Below are 23,964 nucleotides of genomic sequence, written 5' to 3'. Positions count from 1 at the left end.
TGAGTAATTATGCGAAGGATCGGTCTGTTCGTTCCCGTCGCTCCCTTTCTCCCCTGTCAGTCCTTGATGACTTAAGGCCAGCAGCCTTTAGGCTGCTGCAGACAGCAAAACTAAGCCGTTCGTTTCCCATCCAAGGGAACGAAAGCCACAGAGGTGAAAGAGGAAGTGTTGGGGAAAAGCTGTTCCATACATGCTGCCGCCATGTATGATATGCTTTATTTTTTATTATTATTTTGCTTAGCTATTTTACTTAGCAGTCAAAATTCAAATACTGCTTTTACCCCCTTGGATCTCCACCCCTGACTCAAGTCCAGTTTCAGGATAAAGAACCAAGATGAGAAGATTGGAAAACATTTATTGTATATATGTTGGGGGGGGGGGAATCGTGTACACTTGAAAACATTGGCAGCATTAAGATAAATTCAACAGTGTGAATAAGTTTTGATGGATGTAATGATGGAATACTGAAGGGTTTGGTTTTTGTAAAATATGCAGGGATTTCTGAGATGCAAAATGAGCCATGGAAAGAGAAGAAGGGAAGTCACTGATATTTTAAGGATGTTTACATGCATATTCTAAATTATATCTGTCTGTCTGTCTGTCTGTCTCTGAAGAACCTGAAGATAACTGCCCATGAGACTGCCTTACTTTACAGACTTCTTGTTGCAGGGCTGCATAGGAACAGGGCCGGCCCGCCCATGAGGCAAGGTGAGGCGGTCACCTCAGGTGGCAGATATGGGCCTCAGGAGTGCGCCACCCACTGCCGCCACACCCCTGCCACCATCTCTGCTATGGGCATGTCCTGCCACTGCCGCAGGTGGTTCCTCCTGCCTCTCTACTATGGGCACACTTGCAGAAAAGCAGACGCTCTACCCTGAGTTCCCTTAGGACAATAGAGGACAATTATCTGTTGGAAGGGCTGTCCAGTCCAAAGGCAGTTTAAAGATGAAGATGAAAACTCTAAGGAGGGAGACTAGCAGAATTGCAGAATTATAGAACTGTTGAGTTGGGAAGTACCCGAAGTCCAAACCCGTGCAGTTCAGGAGTCACAGCTAAGGAAGACTGAAGCAGTTAGCAACTGGACAGCCAACTGAGCAGGCAACAGAGCTCACCTGGTTATGGTCATTCCTGCAATGGTGAAATGGATTGTGTTCATGTTTTAATTGTGAATCTCCACCTATATGTATAAATTGAAACATGCAGATTTTCTGTGACTTCTTTGCTCCTCGTTTTTTGGTGATATGTAAGTGCTAATTCTACCAGCACGGACCATTTCTTAGCAGTGAAAAGCCTGATAGAATTGAAAGAGGAAAAATAAATAAGTTAGGGTATGCAAACAAGAAGAAACAACCACCACAACAAAAGGACTACAGAAGAACATATTTTCCTTAGAAAAATATTTTGTCTGTTTGCTTCTATCTCTCAGCATGGAATGAAATGTATTCCTTCTGACAACACATATCTTTATGACCTTAGCAGATGGTTTTTGACCTTAAGGTCAGGCTCAAGCAAAAAACAAGATGAAGTATTGCTTGGTAATTAATGATCTTCAGTCAATAAACAATATTTGTTGATATATTAACTTTGGACAGCTAAGTAAGGAGGAGAGAGGCCATAGAAGATGGGGAAGTAATTATAAAATAAATTCCTCATTAAGACGTTTGTGGGGAAAGGTTTTGTTTTTAAACTATTAAAAGATGCCCCAGCGTCGTGTTTCTGTGTAGAACCCTGGAGAGAAGAGAAGCTGTTGGAATAAAATTGCTGCTTAAGACCGTCTAGCAAATTAGCATTGCTTAGTACATAATATGGTTTTGCTATTAATTAATAAGCCCAACGGAGCCTCGCTATCTGAGGTCATATTATCAGTAACTAATAGCAATGAAGGCTGAAAACTGTACAGTGCAATCGTATACAGTGGTACCTTGGGTTACAAATGCTTCGGGTTACAAACTCCGCTAACCTGGAAGTAGTTGCTCCAGGTTGCGAACTTTGCCCCAGGGTGAGAATGGAAATCGTGCGCCAGCGACATGCCTGCGGTAGGAGGCCCCATTAACGAAAATGCGCCTCTAGTTAAGAACAGTTTCAGGTTAAGAACGGACCTCCAGAACAAATTAAGTTCATAACCCGAGGTACCACTGTACAGTGGTACCTCGGTTTAAGAACAACCCTGTTTATGAACTATTCGGTTTACAAACTACACAAAACCGGAAGTAGTGTCCCGGTTTGCAAACTTTACCTTGGTTTAAGAACAGAAGCCGGTTGATGGAAGGGCACCGGCGGCAGGAGGCCTCATTAGGGAAAGCGCACCTCAGTTTAAGAACAGTTTCGGTTGAAGAACAGAATTCTGGAACGGATTAAGTTCATAAACCGAGGTACCACTGTATATGTTTGCTCAGAGGTAAGTTGCACTGAAAGTGTATAGGATTGCAGCCTTAATTGGTTATATAAATCATTTTTTTTAAAAAAAGTATTAATAAACTAAAAGGGTATCTCTCTTCAGGCTAGCTGAAGAGAGCATATGTGGCATTCCACTACCCTTCAGTGTTGACCGCCTGAGCCAGTCTCCTCACTCTGCCTAACGATAGGGCTGGACTCGGGTGTCTGAAATTTGGAGGTACAAAACAGGGGCTCCATTTTCCTATCTCGGCTAATAGCCATCAATAGAGCTATCCTCCAGGAATGCATCATTGCTCATCTTCTCCTCAGAATATATGATCCATCTTCCGTTTGAGATTAAATTGCCGAGTGCTCACCACAATGAGGCCCTTCCGTTTCCTTCCCACGCTGAAGGTAGCACTTGAGGCTGCTGTAACAGAGGCACATAAAAACCCCTTCTTTTATTCTGAACAGGCAACGACTTGACAAAGACATAGCTCTTTTGAACAAGATTACAATAAAGTTTTTAAAAATACAATAAAATGTAATTTATATCCTCGGCCCATTTGTTAGGCCATATGACAATCATTCCTTTCTCTTGACAGATCTAAACCTCTGCTTAACACATTGCAATCGTAAATATTACCAGCTACAACATAGCAATTTAATACTTACCAAATGTATTTCTAAAATATTACTGCAGATTTAAAACCTTGAATTTTAACCAGATGTGTTTCCAGCAAGTTGGCTCAGGCTAGACAGACATCTTCTTCTGGTTTTTTTTTTTCTTCCTCCTTGTTCTCTCGCTGTTAAAATTGGAACATTGCCACACAATGTATTAGGCTTAAGACTGTGTGATCCCATTCTTAACAACCCGGATCCATAAGGCCTAACAGGGCAGGGGGGATGTTGGGAGAGGAAATCTACATCAAGGGTGCTCCAGTGATTTGCAGGCTCTCCAGGGGTACCTACCCTATGTCTAGATTGGTGGTGTGTGCCAAACTTATACAGTCATACCTTGGTTTTCGAACAGCTTAGTTCTCGAACGTTTTGCCTCCCAAACGCCGCAAACCTGGAAGTGACTGTTCTGGTTTGCAAACTATTTTTGGAAGCCGAATGTCCGACGGGGCTTCCATGGCTACCACGCTTTGGTTTCCGAACGTTTTGGAAGTTGAATGGACTTCCAGAATGGATTCTGTTTGACTTATCTTGTATCGGAGAAGGCCTGTCAATCTGTGAACTGCAAAGCCTTCCCCGATATTTCCATTGATATCTCTAGCTCACTAAAGAAGCATCCCTAAACACTTTCATGTACTTTGGATAAGGGTATGATTTATTGGAAGTTTAATCTTGCATCCACTTATGCAGTGCCCCCCCCCCCACAGAGCCAAATACCCCTTACTATTTCTGCAGCAGGGACCCAACCTCTGGCACCCTCGAGCTGTGAGATCAGCTACATCCCCTTAATCATTTTGGTTGCCCATTCCTGGGCCTTTCCCAATGACCTCCTTTTGGAAACACAGAAACACAGAATTGTAAAGTTGGAAGAGATCTCGAAGGGTCATCAAGTCCAACCACTGGAATGCAGGAATCTCAACGAAAGCATCCATGACAGATGGCCATCCAGCCTCTGAGTAAAAACCTCCAAGGAGGGAGAGTCCACCACCTCCCGAGGGAGTCTGTTCCACTGTTGAACAGCTCCTACTGTCAGAAAGTTCTTCCTGATGTTTAGTCGGAATCGCCTTCCTTGTAATTTGAATCCATTTTGTCTTACCCTTCAGAGCAGGAGAAAACAAGCTTGCTCCATATTCCATGTGGCAGCCCTTTAGATATTTGAATATAGCTATCCTATCTCCCCTCAGTCTCCTCTTTTCCAGGCTAAACATACCCAGCTCCCTCAACCGTTCCTCATAAGGCTTGGTTTCCGGACCCTTGAACATCTCGGAGCTCTTTGCAATCCTCTTTTTATTTAAGTGCCCTGAACAATTTAGTATCATCAACAAACTTATCACTGCACCTGCACAGCCTACACAGCCAACATATACTATATATATATATATATATATATATATATATATATATATGGCTGTGGTCCAGGGGTGGCTTACCTGTTTCCCTCCAGATGTTGTTAGAATTTAATTCCATCATCTTAGACCATTGGCCATGCCGGCTGTGAGTGATGGGAGTTGGAGTCTAACCGCATGGGGAAGGCCACAGGTTCCCCATCCCTGCTCTAGTTTACTTAGCAGATTTAGCGTGAAGGAAGCTGGCGATGGAGGCTGAACACAATGCCTTAGTAATGGAGTTTGATATACAGCTGCAGAAACCTTTGCCATGATTTTAAACGCACTGATTCGGCGGAAAGGTTGGTATTGATTTCACTAGCAATGTGTATGAATAATCTCTTTTTGAAAGTTGCCTAAATAAAAAGCAGAGGGCTTGAATTTGCTGGAGTGCCTATTTATACATTTTCTTTGAGGCATGGCTTAGAGCAAAGACCAGATGGGGTGGGAATGGGGGTGGTTCATACATTAAATATATATAAATATATATGAGGCTACTGCTCAATCCTCACTTCCCTGGAATTTCCTTTATACAAATAAGTACATAAATTCTTCAGCACACAACACACTTCAAAATATAATCCTACAGAGTTTGTCCTGTGGAAGTCAATGAACCATATTTATTTCTCTTATAGCCCACCCAGTCCCAGGACCTCACAAGAGATACAGTGGTACCTCAGGTTAAGTACTTAATTCGTTCCGGAGGTCCGTACATAACCTGAAACTGTTCTTAACCTGAAGCACCACTTTAGCTAATGGGGCTTCCTGCTGCTGCCGCGCCACTGGAGCACGATTTCTGTTCTTATCCTGAAGCAAAGTTCTTAACCTGAAGCACTATTTCTGGGTTAGCGGAGTCTGTAACCTGAAGCATATGTAATCTGAAGCATATGTAACCTGAGGTACCACTGTATTTATTTTATTTACAGAGTGCCATCTGTTTACATCCAGATGTTGCTGGATTGCATCTCTCATTGTCCCCAGTTATTGACCATGCTGACTGGGGTTGATGGAGGAAGTTGGAGTCCAAAACATCTGCAGAGCCACATCATCCCCAGTATAAATCAGGGAGGATGCTTGAATGCATGTGTTAAATATGCACATGTGTGGGTGGGTGTTAAGTGGTGTTGGGATGCTTGGGTGCCTTATTGCGTGTTAAGATTGTGTGATTGTCTGCAATCTGGTTCTGGCCACTTTGGGGTGGGGTTTAGATGCTCTAGCCACTACACCACACAACCCACACTTATAAAACATACACATTTTTCAGAACTGCAAATCATCAAAATCCTGTAACTTTCTTGTTCTTAGGGAAGAGGAGGGCAACCAAGGTGATCAAGAGCCTGGAAACCAAGTATTAGGAGCGGCTGAGGAAGTTGGGCATGTTTCGCCTGGAAAAGAGGAGACTGAGAGGAGATACGATAGCCACCTTCAAATATCTCAAGGATGCAAAATGGAAGATGGAGCAAGTTTGTTTTCTCCTGGGACCTGAACCAATGGCTTCAAGTTACACAAAAGGAGAGTCCAACTCAACATCAAGAAGAACTTTCTGGTGGAGCTGTTCAACAGTGGACCAGACTCCCACAAGAGCTGGTGGACTCTCCTTCCATGGAGGTTTTTAAGCAGAGGTTGGATGGCCATCTGCCATGGATGCCTTAGTTAAGATTCCTGCATTCCAGGGGGTTGGACTGGATGACACTCAGGATCCCTTCTAAGTCACAGTGCAGGCCCACACACACTCAGTATATGTACAAAAGACTTCTGAGATCTGTACATATTACCTAATTATCATTGTCCTAGACTTCCAGAAAAAAATTACTTTCCTGGTTCTGGGAAATTGATCATAGAGTTCTTGTGGGGCTTTTAAAACTACCCTTGTCAGATAGAACACTGCTGTGTGCTGATATTTTATGTTGTTCAAGGATTTTGTTCAAAATTGTCAAGAATATATTACATTGTTGTTGTTGTTTTAAAAAAGCACCCTGTTAAATGCAAATAATGGCTTTAAAATGTTAATTCATTTTCAACCTGATTCTGCGCACTGTGACCCACAAGCAAGCCCCGATAAATTCACATGGTATATTACTCCCAGGAAAATGTGCATAGGATCGTGTTGTTTAGCATAAAACGCTGTGCTTTAACTTGTTCTCCCTGCTCCTAACCTGTCACCCTACTCTGTGTGTTGCAGTCTCTTGTACTTTTAAGTGTTTCTTGATCTAGACTGAAGGTCTACCAGTCAGAAAAGAATCCTCGCCCAAACATCAGACCCAGTTGCCTCTTTATAAATGCAGAGATGATAATGGGGTGTTGTTGTTGTTGTTGTTTTCTCCCAGGTTGCAATCAGATAACAACATCCTACTTCTGTCTTTAACTGATTTCTCTTCATTCCTTAGGTTTCACGACTTTCAGGTCTGAATCACACTGAGAGATCTCACTGCTTGCAATTAGATAATTCCCAGAATTTAGGAATATTTGATAGATGATCATCCTGTCTCATCTTAAAAGCCTCCAGGAAAACAGATCCTGTGGTTTTTCCTGGATATGTTCCATTGCTCAACATCCTTATACAGCCCCAAAGCATTTCCCAGTATTGGTCATGGATCTATGCTGTTGCTTCGTAAGGCAGAAGAATCCTGTGGCATAGCCCTCCTTTAGCACTCCTGAAATCTGCTGAACACTTGCATTGTAGGAGGCTCCCCATGTCAAAAAGGGAGGTATGAGCTTAGCTTTAGGGCAGGGGTAGGCAACCTAAGGCCCGGATGTGGCCCATTCACCTTCTCAATCCGGCCCGTGGATGGTCCGGGAATCAGCGTGTTTTTACATGAGTAGAATGTGTCCTTTTATTTAAAATGCATCACTGGGTTATTTGTGGGGCCTGCTTGGTGCTTTTACATGAGTAGAATATGTGCTTTTATTAAAATGCATTATTTGTGGGGCATAGGAATTCTTTCATTTATTTTCCAAAATATAGTCCGGTCCACCACGTGGTCTGAGGGACGGTGGACTGGCCCATGGCTGAAAAAGGTTGCTGACCCCTGCTTTAGGGGCATAGGGACACAGGAAACTGCCTTATACCGAGTCAGACCACTGATCTATCTAGCTCAGCATCATTGAACCTGACTGGCAGCAGCGATCCAGGATACCAGACCAAGATCTCTCCCATCCCTAGCTGCAGATGCCCAGGACTGAACCTGGGAGCTTCTGCATAGACATAGAAGGAAATTCCTGCACTGAGGAGGAATTTGGATTGAATGTGTGGGAGAGCTGTGGCTCTCCAGTTTTTGTTGAGCTCCAACTCTCATCAGCCTCAGCTAGCAACTGCAAGGGCTGGTGGTCAAGGGTGGTGGGAGTTGTATCCAACATCTAGAGGTCCCTGGACCAGAGATGGAGTGGTCTGGGGTTGTGGGGAGCTGAAGACCTACTGCTATTTCTGCAGCAGGATCCCAATCTTCAGAGCCACCCTGTCAGCATGGAAGGGGAGCATTTTAGCCACAGAGAAGAGGTCTTCTCACCCTTTGTGCTGACTGGAGCCAATTGGAGTGAAAGGAGGTGAGGAGACAGGCTCCCAGGGTCACTCTGGAGAAGGAGTGCAGGAAGAGCACCAAGGAGATGTTCTGTATGCTCCAAAACTAAGCATTTAGGAACACAGAAAGCACAAGGAGCTTCAGTTTCAAGAGAATGGGGCGCAAGCTTTGTGGCATACAATGGAACTTAAGGGAAAACATAACCTCAAGTAACTCAGAAATAAGATATCGGAGCTCCCAGAAACACTTGCACATGAACATGCCCAGAAAATGGTAGGTAAAGGTAAAGGGACCCCTGACCATTAGGTCCAGTCGTGGCTGACTCTGGGCTTGTGGCGCTCATCTCGCTTTACTGGCCGAGGGAGGCGGCGTGCAGCTTCCGGGTCATGTGGCCAGCATGACTAAGCTGCTTCTGGCGAACCAGAGCAGCGCACGGAAACGCCGTTTACCTTCCCACCGGAGCGGTACCTATTTATCTACTTGCACTTTGACGTGCTTTCGAACTGCTAGGTTGGCAGGAGCAGGGACCGAGCAACGGGAGCTCACCCTGTCATGGGGATTCGAACTCCCGACCTTCTGATTGGCAAGTCCTAGGCTCTGTGGTTTAACCCACAGCGCCACCTGCGTCCCAGAAAATGGTAGATCCAGCTAAAAGGCAAACACATGGCAATCAGCACTGATCCTTGCAATGCATCCTCAAATGTTGTTATTGCATAATTCTAAGACTGTTGTAGAGAAGGTTGCATAATTTTAGAAGGGGGTGTGATTGTGAGGGCCTGTGTCTATCATGAAGGGATCCTGAATTTGCAACAACACTACTGCCCTGAACTAAAGGACTTCCAAGTTTCTATCCAGTTCTAAAATGCTGTGATGCCATGTGATTTCTTACGCACATTCTGAAGTGGTCCAGACCCTGTGTGACCCTAGTTCCCTTGCCCCTTGTTTAGTCTGCCTTGCCATAACTTAATGAAAATATACATTCCTGTGTGATAAAAATGAATGTATTGCCGAGAATGTTGTTTTTATTTCAGACATTACAAATTGTGGACAAGATGGACTGTTTTAAGAAGTGGCAGAGAGATATTTCTAGATTTGTCTGGCAGGGCAAGAAGCCCAGAATAAAATTTAAGATACTAACAAATGCAAAGGAAAGGGGTGGATTTGCCCTGCCAGACCTTAAACTTTACTATGAATCAGCAGCTTTTTGCTGGCTGAAAGAATGGCTACTTCTTGAAAACACAGACATTTTGGATTTAGAAGGTTTTAACAATGTATTTGGATGGCATGCATATTTATGGTATGATAAGGTCAAAGCACACAAAGCATTCAAAAATCATATTGTCAGGAAAGCATTGTTTAATGTCTGGATAAGATATAAAGATTTATTGGAAAATAAAACCCCAAGGTGGCTGTCACCAATGGAAGCAAAAGCGCTGAAAAGGCTCAATATGGAGGCCAAATGGCTGACATATTGGGAAATTTTGGAACAAGAAGGAGATAAATTGAGATTGCAGAGTTTCGAAAAACTAAAAAACAAAGTGAGAGATTGGCTCCATTACTATCAGATAATGGAGGCATATAATTTGGATAAGAAAATTGGCTTCCAGGTGGAAAAGTCAAAATTAGAAACAGAACTGCTAGAACCCAAAACTAAGAATCTGTCAAGAATGTATAACTTGCTGTTGAAATGGAATACTCAGGATGAAACGGTGAAATCTGCTATGATTAAATGGGCACAAGATGTTGGACATAATATTATGTTTGCCGACTGGGAACAGTTATGGACCACAGGTATGAAGTTTATGGCATGTAATGCCTTAAGAGAGAATATTATGAAAATGATATACAGATGGTACATGACCCCAGTCAAGCTTGCAAAAATCTATCATTTGCCCGATAATAAATGCTGGAAATGTAAAGAAACTGAAGGTACATTCTTTCACCTTTGGTGGACGTGCCCAAAGATTAAGGGATTTCTGGGAAATGATATATAATGAATTGAAAAAGGTATTTAAATATACCTTCCTGAAGAAACCAGAGGCCTTTCTTCTGGGCATTGTCGGCCAATTGGTGCCAAAGGAGGACAGAACTTTTTTTATGTATGCTACAACAGCAGCAAGAATACTCATTGCAAAGTATTGGAAGACACAAGATCTACCCACTCTGGAAGAATGGCAGATGAAGGTGATTGACTACATGGAATTGGCAGAAATGACTGGCAGAATCCAAGACCAGGGAGAAGAGCCGGTGAAAGAAGACTGGAAGAAATTTAAAGACTATTTACAGAAATATTGTAAAATTAATGAATCTTAGAAGGATGTTGGATAGAAACTAAGTGGTTTCCAGCTGTAATGCTTTAAGAGATACGACAAAAAGGTTCACAAATTGGTAAAAGCTTAATGGTAAGGATTTGCTGAACTAACAAACTGAACTGGAATACAAAAAAGGGAGGTACGAGGAGGTCCGGGGAAATAAGTGTAAGGAAGATATGCTATGGAAAATTAATGTGTTTTTAACTGTTTTTATTTTGTATGTTTCTTTTTATTTTTCATTTCTTTGTTATACCTTAAAAACTTTAATAAATATCCCTAACTATCAAAAAAGGGAGGTATGAGGAGGTTAGGGAAACAAGGATATGAATGTAAGTTATGGAAAGATTGATCTATTTTTCTTTTTCTTTTTTCTTTTTAAGGGTTTTTTTTATTCTTTTTTCTTTATTTTGTATTTTCTTGTATTTTTACTTTTTGTTTTTGTGTAATTCTTGTATTCTTTGAAATTTTAATAAATATCATCTAAAAAAGAAAAAAGAAAATATACATTCCTGGCTCATCACGGTCATTATATTCTATAACCTTTTCTCCTACCCACCATTATCAGAATATTGCTGGGAGGACTACTTCAAGGTTGTGCTTTAAGAGTAATAATCCTTTACCTGCTTATATAGAAGCAAATCCCATCAAACTCAACAAGACTTAGGCTGCAGGCACACCTTACATTCAAAGCCCACTCTTGGAAAGATGATTGGGAACTGTAGTTTAACTCCACTTCCAGGCACCCTTAACCAAATGTGGTTCCCAATATTTTTTTGGGGGGGGGGTGTGTGCTTTAAATATATGGCATGTATGTAGCCTTACCTGCAGGTATTTGGGAACAGGATTGCACAACTAAGACTAAGGTAACTATAGCTCTTATCCATTATAAGACATAAAACTGAAGTACGTGGTTCTCCCCCTCTCCTCATCTATTCCCCACAACAATCCTGTGAGGTAAGTTAGGCTGAGAGCTTCACGGTTTAGCGGGGATTTGAACCCTGGCCTCCCAGGACTGAGGCTGTTATGCTACATACGCACAAACATTTACCTGGAAGTTATTGTTGGCATCTGTCTGTCTCAAGAGACAATGGAGTATGCTGTCAACCAAACCTTTGGAGAGTTGCAGCGTCTGCTGTGGCTGTAGAGACCAATACAGGAGAGACATGTTTTATTGCAGCTGGGGCAGACGAAGGCATCTGGTTTCACCATTACAGATCTGAGGAGAGGAGACATGTCTAGGACTGCGCTGATAAAAAACATTACCTATTATTTTTGGCTATAACCTTTATCTGGGCTGGCTGATAAGCTTGATCATTTGATCGACACAACATTATTACCTGCATGTCACAGGCATTTTTCTATCTGCATATGACTTGTATATTATCCACATGTCTATCTCCCTTTTTGTGTAAGACGCAAATAACAGCATTTAAAAGTCTACAGAAGAAGAAAAGTCCAGAAGAAACTCTTTACAGTACAGAGCATGTACAAATACAGCATGTACAAATACAGCAGCTCTTCTGCAAAGAAAAAAAACGGAAAGTAGTGTACAAAATGTAAAAATAAAATAAGTAGAACAACAAACCCATGTGAATTCTAATGTGTCACTGTTCTATGCCTCTGTGCCATTATTATTAAAATCACATAAATAAAATAAAAATAAATTGGTGTGTGCCTTTGTGTGTGTGTGGGTATTTCAGTGAAGTTTTGTTTGTCTGTGGCTTTATTAATCAAATAAAAAATATTTTCTTATAGTCCTAGTGAATCCTAATTTGCACCATTATGCTTAAAATTACACACACACACACATTTGTGTGTGTGTGTGTGTGTGTGTGTCTTCTAAGTTGTCAGTAAGTTTCGTTTTCTATGCACGGTTATTATTAAAATCAAATACAGTAATATATACATTATATATATATATATATATATATATATATATATATATATAATGTGTGTATATATATATATATATATATATAATGTGTATATATATATATATATATATATATATAGTCTTCCAACTTGTAAGTTTCGTTTTGTCTGCGCCGTTATTATTAAAATTAAATTATATATACATATATGTCTTCCAACTTGTAAGTTTCGTTTTCTCTGCATCGTTATTATTAAAATCAAATAATATATACATTAAAAACATCAACCCAATCTATATCGTCGTAAACGCTTTTTTGTCACCAAGTTTCGTTTTCTCTGCACCGTTACCATTACAATGAAATCATATACTGTATATATGAGTGTGCGCCTATTTTATTCTCTCCCCCTCATGCCAGCCGCCGGGTCGGCCATTCCGCGAGCCTCGAGTGGCCGCTGCCGCTCCTGTCCGGGTTTTCCGCCCGCCCTCGCCTCGTTCCGCTTTGCTGCCGGCCTCCCTCCCTCCTTTTTTTTTCTCTCTCTCTGTGTATCGCTCCCTCCCTCCCCTCTTCTCTCCCCCTGCCTGCCCGCCCGCCTGCCTGCCTGCCTGTCTCTCTCTCTCCGGCTCCCTCCTCCTCCTCCTCGTGCGCTCTCCAGCCCCCTCTCCCTCCCTCCCTCCCCTCTCTCTCTCTCTCCTCTCTCTCTCCCTCGCTCGATCCGCCGCTCACTTCTGTCTCAATATGTCTCAAGATGGCGGCCAATGTGGGATCGATGTTTCAATATTGGAAGCGCTTTGATTTACAGCAGCTGCAGGTCAGGCTCCGGGGTCCGCTCGCGGGTGGGTCTCTCCCGTCCGGGCCCCCCACCCCACCCTCGCCCCCCCTCCATATCTCTGCCCCCCACCCGCCCCTTTCCCCGCTTTCCCCTTGAGGTGCGTGTGGTGTGTTTGCGTGTCCCCCTTTTCTTCTTCCCTCAGACACCTCCCCCCCCATTTCCCCTTTTTCCTTCAGAAGAAAAGGAAACCTGCCTCTCTCCCCCCCCCCAAAAAAAATTTAAAACCCAAATGTCCCGGCAAGAAGCGGCGTCGGCTTCTCCTCCTCCGTCTCCCCTGGGCTCCCCTTCTTTCTCCGCCGCCCCCCTCTGAGGAAGGCTGGATCTCGCCCGGCCGCCCCTGCCCGCTTCCCCGCCGCCCGCCGCCTCCCTCCCATCGATAAGCCCGGCGCCGCCGCTGCCGCCGCCGCCGCGATCGGAAATTGATCCTCTTTGTTCAATTCATCGATCCCAACAAGATGGCGCCGCCGCCGCCGCCTCCTCCTCGGGGGGCGGCTTGTCCCGGGATGGGGGAGCCCCAGTCTTGGGCCGCCGGACCCCCCACCCCTCCCCGTCCTGTGGCACACGGACCCCCAACCCCAAAGGCCCCCCTCCTCGGAACAGAGCCGCGCTCTTCCTCTTTAGGGTCCTCTTTTCCTTGTCTCTCTCTCTCTCTCTCGCCCCAGTTTTATAAACAAGAGTACAAAAAATGAGGATGGTGGGTTTTTTATTATAATTTGAGGGGGGTGGGAAGGCTTAGGGTTGCTTTTGGTGCCGAAGGGGCTACAGTAGTTGTTTTCTGACCCTCTCCTTTCTAAAAAAGAAAGAAAAAAGCCCACACTTTTTTTTTTTAGGAAAAAAGAAAAACATCCCCCACTTTGGGCCACCACCTCTTTTTGAACAGTTTTGGAAACTGTAAGGAGGGATAACTCTCTTGTTTCTTAATTCGTTTTGCAACCTCCCCCCCCCGCCAAAAAAAAATACCCCCTTCTACTTCCTAACACTTTCCCCACTTCTGTTGCTACTAAGTCTCTCTGTGACAAGCCTTCTACTTTTAGGAGAATGGGGACTAAATAACAGTAACTTGTATGTGCTCCCTTATTGATCCTTAATGATTTTTGCGCGCACCCCCCTCCGCAACCATACACCTCCAGCGGAACCCCCCCTCCGTGCCTACCATTAGTTTCTTTGAACAGTCTCTTAGTTTTAGAAAGAGGAAAGATCATCGTAAGAGGCTGGTGTATGTATGCGTGCCATTCTCCCCGGTTCTTAATTGTTTTTGCAACCCCCCCTCCGTTAAGAACACTCTTCTTTAATTCTTCCTCCCCCTCTATCGTTTTGAACAGTTTCGGAAAGGGGGGAGGAGTGTTAGCTGGTTTAAGTTTTGTGTGTGGGCTCTCTTGTTTTGTTTTTAATCTCTCCCCTTCTTCCATACCCGCTTAACTGTTTTATAAAGAGAGTAAAGGAGAAGGAAATATGTGCGTTTGTGCATATGGATGTCTGCTGTTTATCATTTTAAAATCTTGCTCCCCACAAAAACCCATCCCACTTTCAGTAATGTTCCCCTTCTACCAGCTCCTTAGTTTTATACAGAGGGACTGAGACACGCAAGAAATCAGCAAAATATGCTTGGAAATGTATATGTGTCCCCTCCTGAGGTTTTTTATGCTTTTGTGTACCCCCCACCATAAAACTCAACCAGCACTAATAATAAACCCCAACCTTTTTTGAGAGTCCCCCAGTTCTTTAAGGAGGGATGTAAAAATAACCCCCAAAATGGTGTGGGTTTCCCTTGTTCCTCTCTCTTTCTGCACCAACACCCCCTCTTCCTTTTCTACCCCCCCCCCAGGCAATTCCCCCTCCTCCCTAGCCAGTCACCCAGTTTCATGGAGGCAGGGAGAATGTTGCAGAAAAGGACCGTGTCTGCATGTGTGTCCTGTGCTGTGTGTTTCTCGCTTCCCCCCCACAGCAAAATATTTCTGCTTCTGAATCTTTTTTGCCCTCCCCCCCCACTGCATATGCGCACAAAATTTGAAGCTCGTGGGAAACTTTGCAGGACTTTTGATCCTGGCTTGGCAAAGGAGGAAAATGAGGGATGGAGGAAAAGAGCTCCCCCCCCCCCATATCAGTAACTTGGGGCTGCAGTGGGTGGGGAACCCCATTTCTCATTTGCCTCTATGGTTGAGGCTCTGACCAACAACGTCCCTCCCCCACATCATCATTTTCTGATTATATTTAGGCTACTGCGTGTGACTGGAAAGGAGTGAGGTTTATCTAATGATAGATTTAGCTTCTTCACTCAGTCAATTTCTCTCTTCTCTCCCCCCCCCCCCTTTATCAAATTGGGCTCTAGGATTTCATGTTTCTCCCTCCCCCCAATTCTTCCAGACGGGAGGGTACTGAGGCTGTGAATTAATTGGCTTCCTTCTTGAAGAAACTAGGCCTGCCTCTTACAAATTATGTAGGTTTTAAAAGGGGGTATACATTGCTTAATGCTAATTACTGTGTTTGTGAGGCTCTCTTTTCAGTCTTATTCCCCAGTTTTGTTTTAAAAGGGGGTTCACAAGCCTCATAGGGATGTCTGCTCTCGTTATTTGTTCCCACCCACATAGTTGGGGGAAGCTTTTTTTTAAAAAAAAGATAGGGTGGGTGGTAAAATTCTTCCTCCCTTGTTCGCATGTGAGGGAATGGAGAGCATCCAAGGTCAGGGGAAGACTTGTTTAATCCTGTCAGCTTGCTATGGGGGATCCTTTGCTTCTTCCCTCCATACTTGATGGATCTGAATGAGGGTAGGACGGAAGATCTCTTATCCCATCAAACTCATCTAACTGGATCCCACCACCACCATCCTGAAGGTGATGGAGTGGGGATCCTTTCAGTCTCTCTTGAAGGAACCACCTTCCTGCTGCTATGTAGGTTGTCTTTGAGGATGGGGTGGCACCCTTTTCCAACCCCATTTATTTGCTGAGGCCTGAAGGGTTGATCTGGAAACCCACCCCCCATGTTTTTCTGTCATCTAAGGTTTTGCAGGGAGAAGGAGATGCTTGTGTCATCATGAGAGCTTCTTAGTCCCACACGCTTCCTGTTGAGTCCTCCCGTTTTTGGGCCGGTGGTGCGCTGTTCCCATTTGCTTTCCATTTCCCTCAAATGTAGGGGTTGTTGATGTCGTGTGTGTGTGTGTGTGTGTGTGTGTGTGTGTGTGTTCTTGTGACTTGCTTTCCTCACACACAGGTTCCCCTTTCCATTTCTAAAGGGACTTGTACTGTCTTGGTGTTCTCTTTTGCAGTTTGGAGAAAGGGATTCTGTGTCACTTCACACCTGGGCAGGCATGGCCTCCTTTTTTTCTTTCTCCCCCTTCAGACATTTTATATCTGTAAGTGTGTGTGTGTGTGTTTGCCCATTTCCCCAAACTCTTCCTCCCCTTCGTTTGCATCTCACCCCTCTTTCCCCATTCTTGTGATGCTGGGCAATCAGGGAGGATAGGGGAGGTGCTCCTTTAAGTCTTGGTTGAGATGGGTGAGAGACCTGCTTTTGGTGTCAGTGATGGCAGTGGTGGGTATGTCAGGAAGTCCTTTGTCTTCCAGAAGACCTGTTTGGCTTGGGGAAGGTGTTTATGCAAAGTTCCAGTCTCTCTCTCTCTAGTTCTGACTTTGGGTTTGCTTGGGGATATGACTTATTTTTATTTTACATGGGGTAGAAGCTCCTGGCTACCTGTGTGTATTTAGGCAACCCCACACCTGAATGTATGGTAGTTACTCCTTTGTTTGCTGTCATCCTGCATGGAATTTGGGCTCCATGCTGATTTGTTTTGGGGGCTATAAATGCTGATGTTACCTCCTTATCTCTTTGTAGTCCTTAGTGGTGTTGACAAGGCCTGGCTGACTGGCCATGGGAAGGCCATTTCCACAACAATATCCATCCTCACCCTTTCACCTCAAGACTTTTCAGTGTGTTAACTCTTGTTCTGCCTTTTTAAAAAAACATGCTCAGGAGTAATATTAGGAGAAGGGTGAGGGAGAGAATGAACAAACATGCTAAACATTTCTTGCCTTGTTTGGGTGTGTGTTTCCCTGATGAGATTGCAGATGTACTGTTCCATAAAGCAGCTCAGGTGTGCGTGTAATATTTATATATTTATATAAATAAATACGAATGGCAAAGGGGGAAGAGCACCAAATTAATAGGCACCTTCCCTGTCGATCAATGTTCTCTTGCAGTATGGATTGGCTGATCTGTACCAGGGAAATTGTGTCCAGCCTCTTTAAGTGCCTGACGTGAAAATTAATTTGGCTAGAAAGCTGGTCTTTCCCCTCCCTTTCTTCTATCCCCTGCTGGGTAGTCTGCTCAGCCAATGTCCCTGTTGAAGCTGAGAGCTGAAGGAGCCGGAAGTAATGCTTACAGAGATGTTTGGCATAGCTGAAGTAGAGTTAAAGGTGGTGTGTGTGTGTTTGTGTGAAGGGCAGGGTGCTGGATTGAGGTGTATATTGCTCTGAGAAATGATAGAAAAACTTTGGGCAGCTGTGTGTGGGGGGGTGATGATTGTGCCCCTCTACAAGAACTGAAGTGCTTAACCCTTGAAAAGTACTCTGGGGGTGAAAAATGTAATGTGCTGTTTAACTACTGTCCATTGTTTGATGGAAAATACTAGTGCTCTTTGATTTCCACAAGGATTAGGAGATAGGTTAAAATATCTCCTTGCTTTACTCTTTTTCTTCCAATTTTTTTAAAAAAAGTTTTGGATTAAGGTAGACTTGGCTGAACTTTCTCTACTTGAAAGGGTTTGTAAGAGTGACCCAGAATACCTACAGGAATTCAGGAAATGAGATCCAGATGCAGGATTGTATAAAATAAAATGGATTAGATTAAGATGTAGTTAAACATGGTCTGACAACTTTAATTGTAGCTGAGCTCACTTTTGCCTGTGTGCGTCGTAATTGTTCTGAATGGAAAAGTTTGCAAATCCCATGAGAATTATCCCAAAATGTTTTGTTTGCTACTGCAGAGGTAGTTATAGAAATATAGTTTTCATGGAGGGGGAAATCATGACGCTTGAACTACTATTTATTGATTAAAATGATCATCTCAAAGTTTAAACATATGGAAATTTTAGCAAAGAATGCAGCCAAATGGCAGATTGATAAATTGTTTTTGTTCTTGCTTTGTAAAAATAGCTCAACTTAATTCCTGTGCCTACTGTAAAACTCAGTTTGACACATTTGTGTAAACTTCAATCTTGTTTTTGTCAAACTAAATGTGACCCTGTTCTCAGTAGTGCTGGGTTTTTCTTGAAACCTTCTGGCAATACTGGCGGAGAGTTCTGTTTGATTATTAAATTTGTACACAAAATGGTTCGTATTTATCTGTCTTAGGTGTTGTGTATCCAGGCTTTTTTCCTTAATTGGCTGTCTCACTGGAAGATGGGATGCTACTGTCCTACCTGTAGAAATGACAGACAACTAAGTTTCCAACTTTGTTTTACTTAGAGTATACACTGAATTTACTGAACCTGACGGTTAGGACCACAAATTTCGTTCATTCTGCTCTGAATAAAACTTTGTTGATTACCTTGTATAGAAAACAGTTGCCACCCTCTGTACAAGTCATAGTATTCACAGAAGCCTCTATGACCTTATATTGGCTATTGGTTCTGAGAACCTCTTATGGTCTATCTCCTGGCTAGCTGCCTCCGTCTCCTATCCTTGCCCTGTGATTTTAAGGAGAGGGTGATGTTGCCCCCTGCACACCTTTCTGGCAACACCTCTTTCTTTCTTGAGCAACCAAAGCAGGAGAAGAAAATACGGTAAATGCTGCCAGGCGCTTTTCTTTCCTTGTTATTTGGCTTGGCTGCTTCGCCCTGATCTACCTCTGTCACCCACAACTCTTACCCCTCAGCAATGGGGTATATGTCTGCCCACACAAGTGAGCTTGTAGGTCTTTCATTGTTTGAATACAGTGAAACAGGATGGCAGAAACGAAGGGGCTCTTGCAATTGTGGTTAGAATTGGTAGCCACGATAGGCGTACGGAAGACTGCACATGTGGTGCCTCAGTTACAGACTGGTGTATGACACAAACCATGGTTTGCTATTCTTACACTGAGATAGTTCCACTGAAGTAAAAATTCAGTCAGTTCAGTGGCTTTGAGTTATCAAGTTGTCTGGATTGGCATTCAGATTTCCTTTTATGGGCTTAAAGAACTAGAAGGGAAAAACAATATCTGGTTGGGATTTAGATATTGGAGGATCTGATTTCAAATTTGGATCATTTTAACAAAACCATAGTTCATGCAGGAGGGAATCTTGCATAGAGGGAATCATTAGCAAGTCATTGTCCACTCTCTCCGTCTTCCCCCACTCCCCTTCTCTATTCCATTTGCAGAAGTTTGTGAAGTTTATAAGTAGCTGACTGCAACTTGTGCTCTGTCAGGTAGAAATTTTCCTGAGGCTCTAGCCGCAGTTTGAAACTAACTAGAAGACTATATTGGTTCTAAACCACCACTCCACCCTTTTTTATATCCTGGGAAAACCTATATGGAATTAATCTGAAACTTTTCTGTTGAGAGACTAGAATGGGTATGCAGGCTGCTTACTGGAAACTGCTCCTCCAGATACCTGACAGCGAGAGGAAGGTGTGCAGCTCTTCAGTCTCCTTCTACATCGTAATATACAGCTCCAGGCTCCTACACTCAAGATCGTATCAGCGTGAATTTTTAAAAAGCCAAGAGCATAGTGTGGGACTGACACATCCTTGTTTGCTCTCCGTTTCATGAGCTCACCGTTGTTATGGGAGAGTCAGCCTGGCCAGGGCTGTAAAACGGCAAAGGCTTACTCATGAGACAGCTATTCCAGACAAGCACTTCTCAAACATTTTAGGGTCTTATCAGATGCTTCTCTGTTAGATTGGGGTGTAAGTTCTGTTGGTGTAGTGGCAGAAGCCCCCGTCAGCATAGAAAGCTTTGGAAGCTGTATAACTTTCCTTGTTGCTCCATAGATCTCTTGGGCTCTACCAGCTCCCGATCCAGGATAGCCCAGCCTGTGTAAGTCATGTTCCACCCAGCCTGATAGGGCTCACCAGCCAGCCAGGTTCTTTCGCATGCCTCTCTCATTCCTCTTTTTTGCTATTCCAGCTTGCCAAGAAAACCAGGAAACTTATTGAATCCCTGGTGAACAGATGGATGGGCCTGAATTAGCCTCAGGCATGGTTGTTTTATGGGTAACCTGCTGCCATAGACTTTGGACTGTCCTCTCATTATCTGTGCTCCCCTCTCTGCTTGTTTCCAGTTGTTACAGAATGGCATCCTGCATATGGACTCACACCTTGCACTTGGCAATATGAGTGCCTTAGTGATGGAATGGATTCCCAAATTTAGCTCAGGTGTCACCTTTGAGACCATACTTAAGGAGATTGCTTGTTTGGATTCCTTACCCTTTTTGCAACTATGATGATCTATAGCAAAAGTGGGCAACCTATGACCCTTCGGATGTTGCTAGACTACAGCATTCATCATCCCTGACCAGTGGCCATGATGGCCAGGAATGATGGGAGTTGAAGTCCAGCAGCATCTGGAGGGCCACATGTTGCCCATTCCTCATATGAAATAGCTTCTAAAAGTATGATTTTGTACACAAGCGTCTCTTCCTTTTGTCACAAATTTCACCTCTGGATTTGTTTAATGCCACCTCCAGGCAACCCCTGGTGTTGGAGAGACACTGCTTCATAGTATGTAATCTCCCTCTTAACCTCATGTAAGTACTTGTGCATGTTGCGTTTTCATCTGGGGATCTGGATGCTACCAAGAATGTGAATCGTGTCCTTGGTTCAGGGAAGAATCGTGGCTTCTGTGGGAACTTTGTGGTTAACAGAACAGTTATATCCTGTTCTACGCACATAAATAGCTTTACGGCTTCTGTGCTTTCCCACAGTCCCACAGTGCTATAGGCTCAGCTAGGCTGAGACAGTTTGGCTTACCTAAGGCCTCTCCATTAAGCTTCATGACTTGAGTGGGAATTTGAACCTGGGTCCAAATAATATGTGCTTTCTCCATCAACACAGGTGGTCTTTCCTGGAGCTAAGTTATCCAATCTGAACTAATTTGAAGCAGAACTTTGTCTGATTTTATTTCTATTCTCAGGATGGGAGCTGGTAAACATTTATGCTGAAGCAGTGGATTGGTTGTTGCGTGCTCAGTTATGTGGGCTGCAAATGGGCCTGTGGATGGTCAGGGCCTTCCAGTTTTGCCTGGCTGATTCTCTTCAGCTAATTCATACCATCTTGTTGGGCCTGACATATTCGATGTTCTTTTTACTTTTGATCAAACCTTTCTTTACATGAGGAAGGTACTTTCAGCATCGTTCTGGGACAGGAGTGGGAAGCCTTTTCTTTTGGGGATATGCTTGTTGAAATAAAGGCCTTCAGCAAACCTTTCTGTACAGACATTTTCTGTAGGGTTGGAAAGGAAGACTGAAGGGCCAAGGATGAGAAACATATCCCTTCTCTTGGAAACCAGAACTGTTCAGTGAGCAATGGCCAGCCAGCTCTGCTCTAGGACAATTGCACTTTCTAAATTGGGTATTGAACACGGCTGACATAGTAACTGGTTGCCAAATTGTGTTTAATAACGGCTGGAGGGGGTAGTCATTGGATTAATAATAAACTTGGTAGTGCAGGCAGAACCCTGGAGGCACTCGAATGCCATGGTGATGAGTTTGGCTTTTAAATACTTAAGTGGACAGTTAAAATGCTGGGCCATGGCACTCAAGGATGTCTCTAGTTCCTGATGTTGCTGCAGTTGGAAAGAAGTCCACAGATTCCAGTTCTTCTTTCAATATAACAGAACTATCTTCCCCAACATAAGTAGGGTGTTTCATATGCAGAGAAACAGGGAATGTTTTGATACTTTTTTTGCCCTGGGAATTTTTTTAAAAAGCAGTTTTCCCAGAATTGGATACAATTAAGACTTGAAATTTATATAGTCCTTTCCCAGAATGTTCAAAGTGCTTTGTGTAGATTGCCTCAGTAATCCTTATAGTAACCCAGTATTATATTGCTGATAGGAGGGGCAGGCTTAGGCTGAGAGAACAGTGCATTGCTTAAGGCCATCTATAGCAAGTTCCTACCTGAGATGAAACTGGAACCAAGGACATCCTACCTCTTAGGGTAACCCTACACATGAAGATGTGCTGCAGGAGACTGCAGTCAGTTTTTGTTTTGTTTTCTTGCTCACAGCGAACCCATAAAGTGAGGGCATTGTACATGCTTTTATATATCTGTCTGGGGATCCTCATTAGCTTAGGTATATCAGAAACATGTGCATGGGTGTTTAAAGATGCATGTGCACAGATGCGGCAAATGAGTAACAAGAAGACACTGGTCTCGCACTGTTACCTGCAGCAGTTGTCATGAGTGGAGTTGCCTTTGGCCATTCCTTTACATCAGCTCTCATTTTGCATAGATATATTATCATCTGCTGCAGAGGTTCTTGTTCGCTTTTTGATACAGGTGCTGAAATAAGGCATTAGTTGTCAAGAGTTAGAAAATGGTGGTGTTTCTCCTCCCGGTGAATTTGCTTTCTAAAACAGGTAATTTTCAGTTCCTTCCGGGTAGTCAGATATTAACTTCATGCGATCTGTGTTTTTTTGTTTCTTCCTCTTGCTCCATTTTTAACAAATTAATACCTTTAGTGGCAAACTCTAATTAACAAGCTTAATAAGAGAACTTTGTGGGAGTGACTGTCAAGGCTTCCATCCCAAATAGTACAACAGAATCTCTTTAATGTCTGAGAAAGTAAGGAAGCTGTATTCAAGGCTTCAATAGTACAGGTCAAGCCACAGATCGCCAAAGGCATGGCTACGTAGTTCAAGAATAGCATCAGGGGTCTGAGGCGGGATGAAAGCTATGAAGACCTCTTTACAAACGGTCACACCCCTCCTGCCAGCTTTTAAAAGTGAGACATAGCATGCTCACACACAATGCAACTTCTCCCTACAAGACTGGTGCATGTGGAGGTGTGCTCTTCTCTGAGGGGTGTGGGTCTGCTGCCAATAGCGGAGGTGGGACCTATGGGGCAGGGCAAGGAGCCAGTGGGACTGCTTTCCCCTCCCTGGCCTCTAAAGGCAAAGGAGCAGGGCCAAGACCCTCCTTTCTCATCTGACAGCAGCTGCCACCCCAGCCCTGAGCCAGTAGGAACTGCAGGGGTCCTGGAACAGAAGAATGTTTGCCCTTGTTCACACAACCATTTCCACCTTAACTGCTCTAGTGTACTTCTCTCAGAGTTTATCTCATTACTGGGAAATAAGGGGACTTAAAGATGGCTGTATCCAGCAAAAGCAAGCTAGCTGGAAAACAAATCCAAAGGGAAAGGTTCATGAGGAGATGAGGTGGGTGGGGAAGGGCTGGGATGTTGTAGTTACAGAATACTGCCAAAACCTAAAAGTGAAATATTTGAAGTTGACAAGAAAGCAGAAAAGCAGGTTGACAACCTTACCTGTGCAGTGAAAAACATTGTAACTTATTAAAATGCAAAATGAATATTTATTAGGTGTAAAAGAGAATCTCTTCTCACTTGCCCAATTTATGCTGTTTGACTACTTCCATGAGCAAAACAATGAAAGCATATCTACACAGGGAACCAGGGCAACTGCAATTCTGTGAGTGACTTGATAAGGTATTAACAGAATTCTTAGTACCCTCATCCGAATACAGTCCCCAGGATTATCAGAGGAGAGACATGCTTTATATTCAGTGTAAAAAACTCAAATAGATTTATAGTGTTGATAATACACTATGTAATATTCACTCTTGGGGGCTATTTCTGTGACCAATAATATTGAGTTTGTAACCAATTAATTGCACCTACATCTAGCAGAGGTTAAAAGGTTGGTGCACAACAATATTTTTCACTTACTTGTGAGCAGTCCTGACTCCTGATTTGTTTTTGGCCACTGGTGTGCTTCTGTTCCCATGGTGGAATACAATGTACGAAGTCCATGAAGATAGTCACTGGGAACTTTTTGGTATA

At 43.4% G+C, this 23,964-nt stretch overlaps 1 protein-coding gene and 1 long non-coding RNA gene across 9 annotated transcripts in view; one reads left to right on the top strand and one right to left on the bottom strand.

Annotated features, from left to right (window-relative positions):
- Nucleotides 1-339: 339 nt before the first annotated feature.
- LOC308464151 lies at nt 340-12,625 on the bottom strand. Its single transcript, XR_013979892.1, has 5 exons — nt 12,429-12,625; nt 11,318-11,485; nt 3,052-3,182; nt 2,536-2,806; nt 340-1,291 (listed from the first exon to the last, which is right to left on the bottom strand). It is a non-coding gene; the product is annotated as an uncharacterized lncRNA (long non-coding RNA).
- A 160-nt stretch (nt 12,626-12,785) lies between these two features.
- Nucleotides 12,786-23,964, top strand: part of CUX1 (cut like homeobox 1) — a 265,277-nt gene continuing 254,098 nt past the window's right edge. For 5 of the 8 annotated variants that reach the window (XM_080982752.1, XM_080982748.1, XM_080982746.1 and 2 more), the window contains exon 1: nt 12,867-12,976. In XM_080982752.1, coding sequence (XP_080838878.1) covers nt 12,899-12,976 — 78 coding nt within the window. In that variant the 5' untranslated portion in view covers nt 12,867-12,898. Of the gene's footprint in view, nt 12,977-23,964 lie in introns of all 8 variants that reach the window. The other 3 variants (XM_080982750.1, XM_080982749.1, XM_080982751.1) reach the window with 2 other exon arrangements.

This window comes from Podarcis pityusensis (genome assembly GCF_964106645.2).
Source record: "Podarcis pityusensis genome assembly, chromosome: 15".
Classification (NCBI taxonomy): Eukaryota; Metazoa; Chordata; class Lepidosauria; order Squamata; family Lacertidae; genus Podarcis; species Podarcis pityusensis.
This window is presented reverse-complemented; position numbering and strand designations above follow the sequence as displayed.